This window comes from Coenobita brevimanus, chromosome 28, assembly GCF_032717465.1.
Source record: "Coenobita brevimanus isolate Jiangsu-jjx chromosome 28, ASM3271746v2, whole genome shotgun sequence".
Classification (NCBI taxonomy): Eukaryota; Metazoa; Arthropoda; class Malacostraca; order Decapoda; family Coenobitidae; genus Coenobita; species Coenobita brevimanus.
Window position 1 is genome coordinate 18165201 of NC_136981.1, and position 17729 is coordinate 18182929.

Sequence of the window (17729 nt, forward strand, 5' to 3'; positions counted from 1 at the left end):
ATAGACATAAATGATTACACAACCTAGGGGATGCATCAACAAGAGGGCACTGCAAAAACATAAAAAGAGAGGCGATAAAGACATAAGGAAATTTAGTTTTCCAAATTGGGCAATTCATCAGTGGAGTGAACTACTGAATGAAATAGTGTGTGCCAAAATAATTCATAATTAACCCGTCACGTCCCGAGCTATTTCGCACCTCCGACATCCCCCAATCCCGAGCTATTTTGGATTTTTTTTTTTTTTGGCTAAAACCTCGAAAATTAATAGAGAAATCGCTCAACTAGGGTTTAAAATACTCGATACAGGTAGCAGTACCTCCTTACCTGACTGGGTTTTCTATCAGGCTGGCTCCAAAGAAAACGAGTTCTATGGGAGGGTACCGTAACTATTCCACACCACTCATAAACGGTATTTATTTATTTGGTACGAATTTATATGTAGTACGAGAATATTTTGGTTTTCAAACAGTATTATAGGCATTATAAGCATTGTTTCACTCACTAACTCATCAACATACCTGACCTTTTTTGGCGACATTACCTGATCATCATTTCTGACTGTTTCTTCCTCTAATGTTATGTAAAGTTTGTCCTCCACATTGTCATCGATTGGGGAATCACTTTGGCCCTGAATGTCTTTATTGGTGAGGTCACTGGTAACAGGTGAATTGCCAAGACAATGGCATGCGGGGGAGGGGGAGAGGTTATGCGGTGTAAGGCATTGTCCCTGCCCGGCATCTTGAAGAGGAATAGAGGAAGGTGTCCCGTGTATATGTACGAAAAATCACGTGCGAAAATTGAAAATTGTGCAGATTATGAACCTTGCAATTGCATAGCATACCAGTACATCGACGGGACTAGCTGTGACAAAATGTTGCAACGTACCCATACGTCGATGGGGGATATGTACAAAAAAATGGTTTAAGATGCGGGACAGTATGAGCTTGACTCAGTCCTGTAAAGATTCCATTAGGTAAGAACATTTAAGTAAGAACACACACACACACACACACACACACACACACACACACACACAGGGAATCAACCGAGGCAGACGTCCGACATCGGCACTCCATACCAAACCAACACGGCCAGTGGCATTACATAAATTAGTATCTTTGAATGAGTCAAGCTCTGTACCAGGTTAGACTAAATGATTTTTCATTATTAAAAGGAAAAAAAAAAGTTTAAACAAGACTTGTTCAAACAGAAAAAAGAACCAAGAGGAAAAAATGCGCTGAGTCAGCTGAGGTTTGTTTAGACTTCAGCAACACGGGGAAAGTGTACATACTCTGTTCTTTTAGTATTGCAAAATGGATACATACTTTAGTAAAACAAATTTGGAAAAGAAAAGGGATAAAAGTAAAAAGCAAAATGATGATTTCTACCAAGAACTGGTTGAAGTGGAGACTCACAATAGACTGGTTGAACGTGTACACAAACTAGAAATGGCTTTCAAAAATGAAATTGATTAAATAATAAAGAAGCAAATGCACTTGCAAAAGGAAGAAATAGAAAAACTAGGAAGGGAGGCCAATAAGAAAGACACAACCATCAGTGAACTAACAGTGGAATTGAGTATGCTTAGGAAGAAAGTGAGTGAAATGGCAAGTACAGTAGTCAATCACGAGAGTGTTATGGAAGAGTTTAAAAATGACATAGAGACAATTAGGCAAGTAAGCAGTCTTATGGACCAGAGCAGTGATATTGAGGAAAAGATAACACAGGTGAATGAAGCTGTGCAAAGCTACAAAAATGATGTAGAAACCACGTATGCTGAAATGGTGAAAGTAAAGAAAGACTTAGAAACAAGGGTGGAGGAAAAAATCATTAAAAAGGAAGTGAAAAGAATAATCCAAAACAATCCAAAGTTAGTCAGAGATTCAGTAGATATAAACAAATCTATAGTAATCACTGGTATAGAAGAGGAAGAAGTAAAAAACACGATGACAAGAGACAAAATGGAGATGGCAAATGTAATGAGCTTACTGAAAGAAGTATCAGAGGAAATCTGTAGTAAAGACATAGAGGAACACAAAAGGTTAGGGAAATACGAGAAAAGCTAGACAAGACCTCTAAAGGTGACTTTCCAGAGTGTAAACACTGTGGAAGAGATACTAAAAAATGCAAAGATTCTTATGGAAAAAGAGGAGTTCAAAAATGTATGGATAAAAAGATGCCTAACACAAGAGGAACTGGAATTACTGAAAGAGAAAAGTGAGGAAGCAAAAACAAAAAATAAGGGAGGATCAGAAGAGAAGAAGAAATTTTTTTACAAAGTAATAGGATTGCAGGTACGAAAGTGGTACACAAACAGGATGGAATAAAAAGGAGGAAGATAGTAAAACCATGTCATGACAAGTATATAAACAAGATAATAAAGTTGATGTACTCAAATGTGGATGGAATGGTACCTAAATTACTAGAGATGAATGATTATGTCAGAGAAAATGAACCACAAATAATATGCCTAACTGAAACAAAATTAACATCAAGGATATCCAATGACACACTAAACTTAGAGGAATACAATATCTGGAGAAGAGACAGAAATTAAAAAAAAGGAGGAGGAATTATAATATTAACTAAGAAAAATCTAAAAGTCAATGAAATAAAACTAGATATACCATCACAAGTAGAACTGATTGCAGTAGAGATCAACACATCTGAAGGTAAAGTAATTGTAGCCAATTTGTACATGCCACCCAGATGAAACACATGGGAAAGAGACGAATATGAGGACCTGGCAGAGAGTACAATTCAGAGTATAAGATCATTACTACATAAAATGGAAGAGAAATCGGAAAGAATTATACCAACTGGGGATTTCAATACAAATATAAATTGGAATACTCTAGATATAATTAGCCAAGAAAGCTGTTGGGACCAAAAGCTCCTGGATCTCGTGCAAGAGTTTTTCCTAACGCAACATGTGAGGGAAACCACCAGAAAAAGAGGACTTGATGTACCTTCAGTGCTAGATCTAATATTTACTAGGCAAGAAAATGATATTGACAGTTTAATATATCACCCTCCACTCGGCAAAAGCGATCATGCAGTACTAAATTATAACTTCAGGATAGCATATGACATAGTAAACAGCAATGACAGTTACAAAAAGAGCCTAAACTATAAAAAGGAAAATTATCAAGACCTAAAGAAGTATTTCTTAGAAGTTGATTGGGAAAATGAGCTTAGAGGACAAGATATAAATGCTGTATATAAAAAATTCTGTGAATTTTATGAAATAGGAGTCCAGAAGTACATCCCACAGCACAAAGAAGCAGATAAGAAAATACAGAAATGGTTCACTACAGAATATAAAAAATCAAAAGAAAGAAGAGATTTGTTGTGGAATAGATACAGAAGACACAATAGTGAAAGGGCGTATAATAATTACAAACAGGCAAGAAACGACTATACAAGAATGAGGAGGGAAGCTCAAAAACAGTTTGAGGAGGATATAATAAATAAAAGTAGTGATCAACCAAAGCTGTTTTACAGCTATATCAGAAGCAAAACCAAAGTAAAAAAAAAAAAAGTACAATCCATTACGGACGAGGGAATCACTTATACACAAGAGAAAAATATTTGTGAAACACTAAATAAGAATTTCCAATTAGTTTTTACAGAAGAAAAAAATTTTGAGAGGGACTATGTGGAACACGCATGTCCACACATACTACCATATATACAAATAGCAGAAAAAGTAATACAGGAGGAGTTATGTAAATTAGACAGAGGAAAAGCAAGTGGTCCTGATGAAATTTCATGTTGGGTATTACGAGAATGTGCAAAGGAGTTAAGTGAACCATTATTTTTAATTTTCAAGAAATCTTTGAGTCAAGGTAAACTCCCTGATATTTGGAAAAAAAAGCAAATATTATCCCCTTATTCAAGAAAGGAAATAGACAAAATCCACTCAACTACCGACCAGTATCACTGACCAGTGTTGTAAGCAAGGTATTAGAAAAGCTTATAAGAAAAGCTTGGGTAAATCATCTAGAAGAACACAGTATGATAACAGAAAGACAGTTTGGTTTCAGAAAAGGAAAATCATGTGTTAATAATCTGTTGAGCTACTATGACAGAGTAACAAACACAATACAGGAAAGGGAAGGATGGGTGGACAGTATCTATTTAGATTTCAAGAAAGCATTTGACACAGTACCACACCAAAGACTTTTATGGAAACTGTACCATCATGGAGGAATTCGAGGCAAACTGTTTTGTTGGATGCAAGACTTTCTCATAAAAAGAGAAATGAGAACAGTGTTAAGAGGAAACTACTCATCGTGTAAAGAAGTGACTAGTGGAGTACCACAGGGTTCAGTGCTGGCACCAATCATGTTTTTAGTGTATATAAATGATATAAACAGTAACACTGGAAATGAGAGCTATCTGAATATGTTTGCAGATGATGCAAAAATACAAAGGAAAATTACTAACACACACTCTTGTAAAGAGCTACAAGAAGAATTAAATAAACTTCATGTTGGAGTAGTACATGGCAAATGGAATTCAATGTGGACAAGTGTCATGTAATCAAGTTTGGTAAAAGTGGAAAAAGACCTGATTGGGATTATAAGTTAGGAAATAAAACCCTATACACATCAGAAAGAGAGAAAGACCTAGGTGTGATTATCAATAACAGACTATCTCCGGCTGACCACATCAGCGAGAAGGTACGGAACATGTATACACTGCTTGCAAATATGAGAATAGCATTCACATACATAAATGAAGACATGCTAAGAAGGATAATAACATCATTCATTAGACCAACCCTGGAATATGCATCAGTAGTCTGGAGTCCTCATCTCAAAAAGCATATAGACAAGATTGAAAAAGGTCAAAGGGCCGCTACAAGATGGATACCAAGCTTAAGGAACCTAAGCTACGAAGAAAACTAAATAAACTGAATCTACCAACACTACAGGAGAGAAGGAAAAGAGGTGACATGATAATGCTAAATAAGTGCATATCAGGGAAGGAGAAAATAGACATAAATGATTACATAACATATGGAGAAGCATCAGCAAGAGGACACTGCAAAAAACTGCATAAGAAGAGAGGTGATAAAGACGTAAGGAAATTCAGTTTCCCAAACAGAGCAATTGATCAATGGAATGCACTACGGAATGATATAGTGTGTGCCAAAACAATTCATAAATTTAAGGATATGTACGATAAATATGGTTTAAGACACGGGACAGTACGAGCTTGACTCATTCCTGTAAAGATACAATTAGGTAAGAACAATTAGGTAAGAACACACACACACTGGCAAGCAAAAGACTTTCATATTTTTTTTTAAATAACAGAACAAAGGAATGAAAAGCAAATGAATAAAAAAAAAAAAAAATGATCCATACAACCGATTATGGGTGTCCTCAATTCATAGACTGTATGTAAATGTTGACTTAAACAGCTGTAAGTTAAAATTTGGGAGGAAACAATTCTGGAGAAGCAAGTTCCCAAGAGATGAAGTTCGGGAAATAAAAGAATTCTAATAGGCAGAAGTTTTGCAATATGGCAGTGTGACAGTACACTCATGAGAGCTTCCAGATGCCTGTGTACCACGTTGGAAAGCATGGAGAGGTGGCACAATGGATGCAACTTTATCTGAACATTTGCCATAAAAGTATCTGTAAAATAATGCAAGGGAGGCAACATTCCTTCTTAATTATAGGGGAGGTAGTTTATTTGTAATAGCAGGATTATTAATAATTCTACAGCTTCGTTCTGAATTTTGTCTAATTGTTTTAGGACAACCTCTCCACATCTCCATTCCATAAAAATGAGCAATATTCTAGATTAGAGCACACATGCCTCTTATAAAATATAGCTAACTGCTCATCAGTGAAGACCCGGACTGTGTACAATAATTCAAGTTTCCTTGAGGCGATTTTAGCAAGCGATCTGACATGAAAGGTCCAGCTGAGTGCAGTGTTAAGTGAAACACCGACAATTTCAATACTTTAAATGATAGGAATATTGGTAGCACTGAAAGTAATATGGCAACCTGGCAATATCTGTTTATTACTGTAGTAAATTTTATGTCTTTGGTTTTACTAGCGTTAAATGAAACAAGGTTATTTAGTCCCCATTCCATGATCTTAGATAAATCTTGATTTATGGACATGGCTGTACTGAGCTGAGTCAGAGAAACTAAAAATTGAGAACTGGTGTTTAAGTGTGAATGAAATGTGAAGTGTTGAGTCATCTGCATATGAATGGATGGGATTATGGGTGATGGATAAGAGATCATTGATATGAATTAGGAGTAGGGTTGGAGCCAGAACTAATCCTTGTGGCATGCTGGCATTAACTGACTGGAAATTAGAACACACATAATCTACTTTTACTCCTATCTTCCTGTAGCTGAGATATGAGGAAATCAGAGGAACAAAAGACGTTATTCCATAGCAAGGGAGTTTGAATAGCAGGGAATGGTGCCATACTCTACCAAAAGCTTTAGAAATATCAAGGGCTACTCATGAGTTTCTCCATGTTGGTCAAATGATTGATGGATGGTATGAGTCAGGAGACTGAGTATATCAATGGTGGATCTTTAATGGAGAAAACTATACTATCTATCACTAGTTAAGTTGTTGGATCCAAGATGTTTAACAATGTGCTTGTTTTCATCATTCTGGCTTACGTTGCCATTTGTCAGAAAATGAGAAATTTATAAACTATCTTCAAACGGTACCCTGCAAGAAATAATCATTCACAGATGCTGAATTAATAGGTGCTGTTGACCTCTAGAGAAAGAACCTGCCCACTGACAATTAATACTTTTCCCTGGAACTTAGTAATACTAAACCAGGCTCTTGGTTACACTGCTCCTAATTTGCATGAACATTTTTATTATGAATTAATATGAAATAACTGGCTTAACTACCAATCATAAATAATATTAACCTTGCTCAGGTCGACATGGGTCTGTGAGATCCCACCCCCCCATCCCATTATCTAGTTCAGTAACTTCTAAATACCCGGAAGCCCTATTCTTCTCAGTAGCTTCCTAACATGTGTTTCCATGCAAGGGGTGAGGGGGTTACTTCAAGCTCTCTCTCCATTTCCACAGTATAAGTGGGGTTTTATATGTTAAGTGTCTGTGAGACCCATGTCTACCTGAGGCGTGTGAAATTTTTGTTTTCCCTGGTTGCAGACAAAACTGAAGAGTCTGGCATCCCCTCTTCACACAGTGAAGCACCTCCTCATACCATGCTATGGGACAACTCAAGCAACCATTCATTTTTTTTTTCTTATAGGTTAGAATTTATTTACTGTTTTTTCTTTTTTTTTTCAAAAATTTATTAAAATAAAATGACATGAACAGTTCATTTTTTTTTTACATGTCTGTGTTGCAGAAATATTAAATATGTTACTCTGTTATCAGTATTGCAATAAACGAAATATAAACATTTTTCCCCAGTTTTTATATTTGTGAGTCTGAGAGACCCACGTCTACGTTCTATGCAACATGGACTGACCTCTACCTGAGGAGGGTTAAGGAAAGTTTGTGCAAGCTGAGAGCAAAGTAAAGTAAAAACAACTGGAAAAATAAAATACGATTTTACGTTCATTTAACAGAATTCATGTTTATGTTACAAAGAAACTTAACCCTTCCATGGCCGCTGACATCTAATGACGTTTTACCATGCGTGGCTGCCGGCGTTGATTCAGCTTGAATTGTTGAAAACTGCAAGAATATTGGGGACTGAACAAACCTCTAGGACATGTTAGGACTGACCTACTGTACACTACATTCCAACACACCCCGTCCCCATCAATGAGTTCAGAGCCTGATGCCGCAATTAGCGGATTATCGATTTTTTCTCTCGTGGCCATGCCTAAACATGCACAGCTACATCCAGTATCTTGACCCGGATGAAAATATCATCTTTTTCCTTCCATACGACACACACACACAGCAACGCTGTTTACGATTATAAGTACAGGCGTAAACAAAAGAAAAAACATGACAATAAGAAAAATACATTTTTGTTTTCGTATCGTTACCTGTTTGTTCAGGTTTGTTTTAATGGTTTGGATCATTCACTGCACTGTGTGACTTATAGAAAACTGTGAAAACTTTTGGGAAGGGAACGAACATCTCGGACATGAGACTGACCTTCACTTCACGCTCTTACACCTCATTAAATTATCAGTTCACCACCTGCTGCCGTGACGGGTGGGTGTATGATTTTTTCGCACGTGGCCATGCCTAAATATATACAGTTACACCCATTACCTCAACCCAGACAGAAAATATCTTTCTCCTCCCTCACGAAACACACACAACCACTCTGTTTACGACTGTAAATAAGTACAGGCATAGAGGAAGGAAAAAAATGAAAATAAGAGAAAAATATTTTTTTCTTTGGTGCCTTTCACAAGCGTAACAGAAATGTCTTCCGTGTTCACGAGATGTTTTCATGGGTGGAAAGGCCTCCTTTTCCTTCCTGCTAATCAGCTCGTGCGAGGTGCGAATCGCAGGTTGTCTCGTATTTGAATCCTCACTGTTCAACCTGTACAGTCAGGGGATGATGTTGATCATTTAGGTCTGAAAATAAATACTCTTGCCTCCCTCTTCCAGCAAACTCGATCATCCAGTCTGCAAAAATAAATTGATACTATCATAAACACAATAAACACCGAAAATGCAAAATAAATTCATAATATATATACAATATATATCTATATCTATCCGTCTATCTATAAATATTGAGACAGGCTTGTTCTGAGGGAACCGCAACTTATACAGGAAAAGCAATACCAGTGTTGCAACGAACAGCATATTTATTATGTCCAGACGTTTCGACATATTCATCTATGTCATCTTCAGTGGATCTAAAAAGATGAAAAAAGACCTGTAATGTATTTATAATCCTAAAAGAACTATATGAGCATGAGCTCATCATACCTACATAAAAGAGAAAACGTAGTATTAAATTATAGGGGGGACTTAACTGCACAATATATGTAGAGGGACAGCAGACAGACAATTGTTTAGGGCGGGTTTTCGTTTATAAATATGAAAGGATTCTAGTATTCTTAGATTCATACTGGTACATGTGTCTATTATACAGAAATTCTTGGGATCAACAGAAGTATTACAAATATATGAATGTTCCCTTACCGCTGAGTGAGGAGGGTCGCTCACAGGGAGACCTGTCCTGCTCGACTGACCTCTATGCTCGTCAACCCTTAGCTTGAAAGCTCGTATTGTGCTTCCAATATACCCTGTATGGCAACTAGGACACTTGTATTCATAAACGACTGACGAGCGGAGGGCAGTCGGTAGTCGGTCTTTGTAAAGTAAAAATGATTGAATCTTAAGATCATTCTTATGAACAAATCGGAACTTACTTTGAGGATAGAAAATAGAAAAGTTATATTTCAGTGCCCTCTCTATCTTTTCTGATAGAGAAAGATACATTTCCTCCTTACTCACTGTACATACGGGTTGCTTTGAACTGTAAATTTTGGCTAAGAATTTTCTAACACAGTTATCAAAAAGAGCAGTACTGAAACCATTGTTAACAAAAAAAAAAAAAAAAAAAAAAAAAAAAAAAAATCCTCAAAAATGAAATCTCCTGATGGAATAGGTTGTAGGTGGAAGTTAGGTTATAAGATCTATACAAAAGTGTTCTAATTGTATTCAACTTAAAAATAAATGGATAGTAACTAAAAAAGCTAGTACCCAAACCCGAGAAAGTAGGCTTACGATATACAGACGTAACTAGAGTGCCATTTAACACTACGTTTTCTCTTTTATGTAGGTATTATGAGCTCATGCTCATATAGTTCTTTGAGGATTTTAAATACCTTACAGGTCTTTTTTCATCTCATTAGATCCACTGAAGATGACATAGATGAATATGTCGAAACGTCTGGACATAATAAATATGCTATTCGTTGCAACACTGGTATTGCTTTTCCTGTATATATATATATACTCAAACCTTGCATATCATGTACTGAACATCTTCAAAATACACATATTTAGTCATATCACAACATTTCACTACCATTCAGGTTGGATTTACCTACTTTTGGTCCCAAGGGCATTCTCATCAGTCAGTCCCCATATTATTGTACAGGGGTCCCACACTCCTGGCCTTATACTTATTGTACAGGGGCCCTTATGGTTGTGAATATATTTTATAATGAAATACTTGGTGTACACTTGAAACAAGGTTATACGCTGGCACACTGCATGACAAATTAGTTTCAGTGGGCCCCCAGATACCGGTGGGCCCTAAAAGCGAATGGCCTACTTGGCCTATTGGTTATCCGACCCTTTAACAATGTCATTTGGCCAAAAAAAAAAAAAAAAAAAAAAAAAAAAAGCAGTTTGTGCTATGTTGCATCACTGCAATACCTACCTGTGACGGGTATCAGCTGCCACAATTTACGCAACTTCCACACTCACTTGCATGGCTTAGGAAGAGTCTAGGAAGATCAAAATTGCATTGCAGGGTGCATCTGACGTTCTTCTCCAAATGGGCAAGAAAAAAAAAATCGATTTTCGAAACTTCAATAATCGGCCCCAGGATCGGCTGGTGGGTCCCAACAAATTACACACAGTTAGCCACGGAGGGGTTAAGCAACTAAATTCATTCACTCATGCAATCAAGCTATCTAACACTCTTAAATCTAGAAAACAGAAAGAAAATACCATAAAAGGGAGAGATATGGAGACACAGAGCTGCAAGGAAGACAGGGCTGATCTGCTGATCCCTGGAATGAGTTGCACAGCTCTGTTGACATACATCTCTCAGACCTGACTTTCTCCAACTCGGTGGAGAAACATGGAGGGACAGCAGTGCAAGTGTTGTTTGTGTTGAAATATTCGCCCCCGCACTTGTTGGGGCACGGCCAAACAAAGAGTCCATCAGGGAAGAAACAAGAAACAAGCTCTGCAATGAGAGCATAGCGGGGACAGCAAACTGGCGAACGAGGGGAAAGGCGGCAGAGGCAGGGAAGGTGCGATGGCTGGTGCTGAGATCGGCTGCCCGATGATCAACGAGTCAGGGCGGGGCTTGACGGTAGATGGTGAGGCCAGCTGCATGATGGTCTAAACGAGGGCAGGGTGGGATGAGAGCCGGGTAGACAGTGCAGCATCAGTGGAGGAGGTGCCGATGAGCTCAGGTGGAAACCGCCCCGACACTGCCCTCTACCCCCATGCCCCTGATGGAAAGGGCGAAAAAGACTCGCCCAGCTCTCCAGCAGCAGCAGGTGGAAGCACAGAGGGGAGGCCCTGTCCTGGTCGTCACAGATGGCACAGCCCCGGTCCAGGTCGTGGCCGAGGGAGGGTCGTCGGCCGGGTAGTGTAGGGCGGAGAAGCCTCGACCTCCTTGTGGGCAGACTAGGGCACTCCCTCAGATAGAAACGATGGGCCTGTCCCTCGGCTGATACGGCTGCTGTGGAGAGCTGGTCCCGCCGGGAGGTCTTGCTGCGACGAGAGATGGGCTGCAAGAGTAGCACTGCAAGAGGAATGGATACCCTAGCTGCTAAGATACTGCCAAGACACCAGGGGTAGTTTTCGGTGATCATTGCTACTGTTGCACTGCTCTAAGAAGCACGTCCGCCTCTCCTGGATGCCAGCCTCTGATTTGGTGGAGAGTTATGGAGTCACAGAACTGCAAGGAGACTAGATGATCCACTGCTCAAGGCACTAGCGATGGCCTTTGCTAATCACTATCTGAGAACAAATCCATGTGTCTGGGCCGCCAACATCTAATTGATCGTTCTCACGAGCTGCAGGCCATGATCATGGGAAGAGGGCTGAACTTCCTCTCCCGGCGGTTACAGGGGCAGGGCGAATGGTATATACATATTAATGTCGCTCAGTGACGTCTGTGCATAAAGACAGTCACTCCTGACACAATGATAAATATTTTGAAAATCTGTTCCAATCAGTGTGCAAACGTGGGACGGTTAGTACTGTGCGAAGTTCTCTGGGATTTCCACTAGCATTATGTAAACCTTCAAAGTAATACCATGTCACGAATTCGTGACATTTATAACTGCTGTTCCTACAATAAGAGTATTGCCCTATCCTTATGATCTAAAAACAGCTTCAACACATTGCAAAACGTAACAAGCAGCAGGCCAACTCCAACAGTAATATATGCTTCCTAAAATAATGGTTTAGACATAACAGAATGGTTGCTTCACCAACCAAATCAATCATCACTTTTCATTGCTGATAGGCACGGATCTCAAACCCATCCTCAAGCTTCCCTCTTCATACAATTACTTCCACTGGAAAGACACATACAAGCCACATTAAGGCAAAGATAAAATCGATTCCTTAAGAATAATCACAGGGACTACCCTACGGCAGCAAAAGAAATTACTGAAGGATGTCTACAAAGCAGTCACTGAAACAACAATGAATTTTAACAGCTACATACATGGGTAAGATTCGAAAATCATGCACAGAACCTTAAGGGTAATAACAGGAGGAACAAAGGCCACAGATTCCTTGCATCCAGGGACAAAAATACTCTGTCACAGACCATATGATGCCATGGATATGAATACAAGAGGCACATTGATTCTTGTCAGAATACATCCCACCCAAGTAGCTTTATGTTTCGTTACATCTCATAAAAAACACTGCCGAGTAATTCAGTAACATCCTCCTCCACCACCTAACACTACACTCTACAGTCACATACACAAACGCAGATGCAACAGCCACCCAGAATCTTCAGTTAAACAGCTTCCATCGTCAGCCACCACTAGAGTTTCACTCCTCAGAAACTACCCCATCTAGCGAAACACGACTGCTTCTTGCCAGCCTGTGATGCGGCAACTACCCACCCTCTAAACTTACCAACACAAAATGCAACTCACATACAATCCACCATGCCAGTATTGTGATGCATCCTCCCTACATCACATTTCCCTCAAGCATTTCACTTTCGCAACACAAACAAACCTTCAAAATAACAACAGAAGATCCCAGGGAGTGTCAAGTTAAAGTGGCCGGTTTCCTATCGTTCATTAGGTTGACATCTAGATAACCTGGGGTTTCACTAACAACCAGAATATAGTGTACTGTAAATGCAGTATAGTGTAGTGTGGTAAAGAGTATTGTATCGTAAGAACAGAAGATTTATATTATAGAGTATATTTTTATGCATGGAACAAGGAGCCAAAGGTCAGAAGCTCATATGATTCTTCCTTCCAAGAAAAATACAAAACAAGATAACAGAGAGCCAAATTCAACATCTGTTCATTTTGAAATGCTCGGACACACTGCTTTTGAAAGACTGAAGGTCATACACACTAGGAAATACAGATAGTGGAATACAGCTGTAGTGTTGACCTGTCTCATATATGAGGAGCTGGGAGTAACGGTTAACTCCTGCATTAGAGAGCTGGATGGAAAAGGGATGAAAGTTTGTTGTTAGATCAGTGCTATACATCCACCAGTGTGGTGGAGGGATGCAGTCAGACACTTCAGAGGACTCGTGACCATTGAAGGAGCGATAGAAAAGAGAAAGATGTAACAATGTGGTGAAGAGACAGATTGAAGGGATTCAGTAAGAGGAGGAGAGTTAATAAGACCGAAAGCATTTAACTCCACTTTCTTGAAAAAAGCTGTATGTGGGAAGCTTCCCCACACATAAGAGTTGTACTCTACACAGGGGAGAATAAAACCTGTGGATAAAGTGAACAACTTTGCAAGGGTAAAAGGCATGGAGTCGAATTAGTACACCTAATCTCTTGGAAGCAGATTTTACAAGTTAGGTAATATGATCTTTTCGAGATAAATCCCGAGAGAATGAAACCCCGAGTAGGTTTAAAGATGATGCAAGACTGAGATAGATTTTGTTAAAAATTAGAGGATACTCCTGTGGAAGATTTTGTCGAGCTGAAAGATGCAAGAACTGAGTTTGTGAAGCATTAAAAAAATAATTATTATTATTTTTACCCCAATTAAAGATATGACCCAAGTCAGACATTAGGTGTCCCATAGCCTCATCTCCTGTTTGTTGAAGTAAGCGTTGAAATGGACGCTGCAGGAAGCAACCAGAAAGGTGAAGAGAGGAGTCACAAGTGTATGAGTGGATAGGGTGTGATGTACAGCTTAGAATGTCATTGATGAATAGAAGGAAGAGAGTTGGTGATAGGACAGAACCCTGAGGAACGCCACTACTGATAGCTGTAGGAGAGGAATGGTGGCCATTTAAAACAGCAGCTATAGAACTACCAATAAGGAAACTAGAGACGAATACACAGATAAAAGGATAGAAACCGTAAGAGGGCAAAGTGGAAATTAAAGATGCCTTTGAGATGTCAAGTGCAATGGCAAAGTTCTTGCCAAAGTCCCGAAAGGATGGTGACCAGGAGTCTGAAAGGAAGGTGAGAAGACCGCCAGTGTAGCATCCCTAGTGGAAACGTTACTGACTATCAGAAAGAAGATTGTGATTGGAAAGGTGCATTATTATTATTATTATTTTTTTTTGTTAAGAACTGATTCAAATATTTTTGAAATACAGGATACTAAATAGTTTGGGCGATAGTTAAAGGGCTGGAAATGATCACCCTATTTTGGGGACTGGCTGAATGAGAGCAAACTTCCAGTAAGAAAGAAAGTACAAGGCAAAAGAGTTTGCTTAGGCAGGGTGTAAGCACTGAAGCACAGTTCTTTTAGGACAACAGGAGGGACCTTATCAGACCCATATACCTTGTTAGTATTGAGGCCAGAGAAGGCAGGCAAAACATCAGTTGAAGAAATTTTAATGTCCGCCATGAGGAAGTCAGAGGAAATTGATGGAAGAATAGCACCAGAATCATCTAAGGTGGAATTGGAGGAGAAAGTAGGAGCGATGAGTTCTGCTTTATCGGTAGAAGAAATAGCTATTGTACCACCAGAGTGGAAAAGAGGAGGAAATGATGATAAGGTAAAGTTGTTAAAAAGGTTTTTGGCAAGGTGCCAGAAGGAGCAGGAAGAAATTGAGTTGGAGAGTTCAGAGGTTTTAGTATGAATGAATTTATTTTTAACAGAGTGAAGAACAGACTTAGCACAATTATTCAGGGCAGAAACATAAAAGACGTGAGACTCAGGGTGGGCTGCTCCAGAACCTTTTGTAGGCCTGCTTGTTGTGGACAGCATTAGCATAAGCGTGATTAAAGTCATTTTTTTTTTTTTTTTTGCAACAGTCATAGGATAAGAGAAAGGACTGTATGCTTCCATGCCCGAGAGAATAACCTCTGTAATGTGCCAGGCAAACTCAGAGGCTCTTGGCCATGGAAGCCATAATTATTCCAGGTATAATAAAAGAAGTACTGCCCTTGGGCCTCCCAATTAGCAGCGCCAAAGTGCCATAGCCATTCATGGAAGGAGCCACAGTCCTTACTGGAGCGATAGAACAGGTTAAGGTGATAAGGTTATGATCAGGGGAGCCCAGTGGAGAGAAACGATTAACAGCATAAGCAGAAGGATTAGTTGTAAGAATGAGGTTAAGTATGTTGGAACACTCTCCTAAGCGGTCTGGGATACGGTTAGGGTGCTGTACAGACTGTTCAGAGTCGTTGAGGATAAAAAAGATGTAGTCTTGTTCACTTGGTCGATCAGTGAAAGGAGACGAGAGCTAAAGGTGGTGTTGAACATTGGAATCACCTAGAATGGATTTTTCAGAGAAAGGAGAAATTGAGGGGCTCTGTTTCATCTTACAAGAAGTAAGATAGTCATGAAGTAAGATAATCAAAGAATTTTGTATACTGAGTAGAATTACGGGATAAGTAAGCATCACCGATATATTTAATCAGAGAATGATAGGACAGCCAAACCCAGGGAGAAGAAATTTCAGAAGATTCAAGTTCAGGAACGCGAGAAGAAGATATGTTGCTGCATACAAATACACAACAGCCACAGCCACCTTTGGCTTTGAAATGCATATAGAGAAAATAGGAGGATACAGAGAAGGGTTTGCTATCAGTTGCCTCGGACAGATGACTCTGTGAGAACGAGAAGGTGAGGTTTCTCTCAACAGTGAGAAAGTTTGAGGAAAGGCTGCGAATGTTGCAGAAATGAAGCAGTCAGACAGTGGTTCCAGGCATCTCCCTTGGTCGTCAGTATGGTCCCACCCCTCCCCACTTAAAAGGGACTCGAGGCTACGTGTTGTGATGATGCCATTTTTTTTTTTTTTTTTTTTTTTTTAAGAAAGTGTAGTTTGTAATGTGCATATAGTTTGGAGTTGGCAGTAATAGGAACTTGTATTAGAGTGAATGCTGGCCTACTCTCTTTGTTACTGTGCGTTACTGTGCGAAATAGTAGTAACTTCAAATTATAACAATAATAATGTGTTGTGTGGTGTAGTGTACTATAGCAATGTGTTGTGTGTTGCAGTTAAATTTAGAGTACCACAGTGTACAGCAGTGTTGTTTGTTGCTGTTGTTGCTGGTTAACCAAGGTCTGAGCGAGCAGACCCATTGACCACAGGTATGGAACTGCTTCAATGGGACTGTCCTATAGGTATAATATAGTAAATATGACAGAGAACAGGCCCATTGTAGGTAGACAACGCCTCACCAGGGCCGTACTAGGGTCTTTCCCCACGACAAGATGCTGGGAAATATGAGAAGGACTGGCTTCCATGTGGAGGCCATCTGCTCTACCCAGGGTGAACAGCGCCGCTATGTGTAGGCTACTCTTTAACCCCCAGGCTCCTCGTACTGTAGTGTATTGTGATCAAGGTGTAACGTCAGGTGTTCACCAAAAGTGTAGGTATAGTTTAAAGTAAGTGTAATGCATTATGATATATATCCAACAGAAAGTGATTGAGGATCACCGCAAAACATTGGATCCCAGCCACCCCCGGGACTACATTGATGCCTACATGATAGAGGCTGAGGCGCAGAAGGATAACCCAGACTCTACCTTCAGGCTTGATTGTGAGTAGAGGAGAGGAGAATAGAGTAGATGAGATGAGTAGAATAGGGGAGTGTAGAGGAGAGGAAACAGAGCAGATTTGTGCTAAATAATATAAAGAGGAGAGAGAGAGAGAGAGAGAGAGAGAGAGAGAGAGAGAGAGAGAGAGAGAGAGAGAGAACGAATTAACTGAAAGATGAAATGAGAGAAAACGAATTATAAATGAAATGAGTGAAAGAAAAAGATAACAAGGGATAAAAAGAAAGATAAAAGAGATAAAATGAGGGAAACAGAGAATCAGAGAGCATCCTACCATCATCTTCCAGCCTTACAAAGGCCCACTAACAATTAGATTGTGATGCCCGATCCCTTTTATTGGATGTTGTTGTTTGTGGCTGACTTACAACGAGCACCACAATTGTATCCCTAGGGTTCGTTCGACCCTTATCCTGATATTGTTGGACTAACTGTGGAATTGGTTGGGATCCGAGATTATTCAAAATTAATTTAATTCTCTCTATCTCATATCACACACAAGGAAAATTGGCCGTTCTGAATAATTACTGATAGGAAAGAAATTTGGTAGCTTGATCGCGAGTAGCGTAACAATAAGAGAATTTTTAGGTAGCGTAACAATAACAACTTTGGGTAGCGTGACAATGCCATAACAGAACTTTATACTCCCAAAACCGGTTCAGCACAGGGGTCGAAAACAATTCCCACCAAGGCACGAGTGTTATGAGAAGAAGTTATAAAGGATTTGAGAGATATAAGAGAGGAATGACAGTGAAACTCAATAAACTTCTCAAAATGCTGAATTT

At 39.4% G+C, this 17729-nt stretch overlaps 1 protein-coding gene across 1 annotated transcript in view; it reads left to right on the forward strand.

The window, feature by feature from the left end:
* Window positions 1-17729, forward strand: part of LOC145394752 (cytochrome P450 2L1-like) — a 122522-nt gene that overhangs the window by 66226 nt on the left and 38567 nt on the right. The window contains exon 6 of the mRNA XM_080268533.1: window positions 16811-16931. Coding sequence (XP_080124659.1) covers window positions 16811-16931 — 121 coding nt within the window. The remainder of the gene's footprint in view (window positions 1-16810; window positions 16932-17729) is intronic.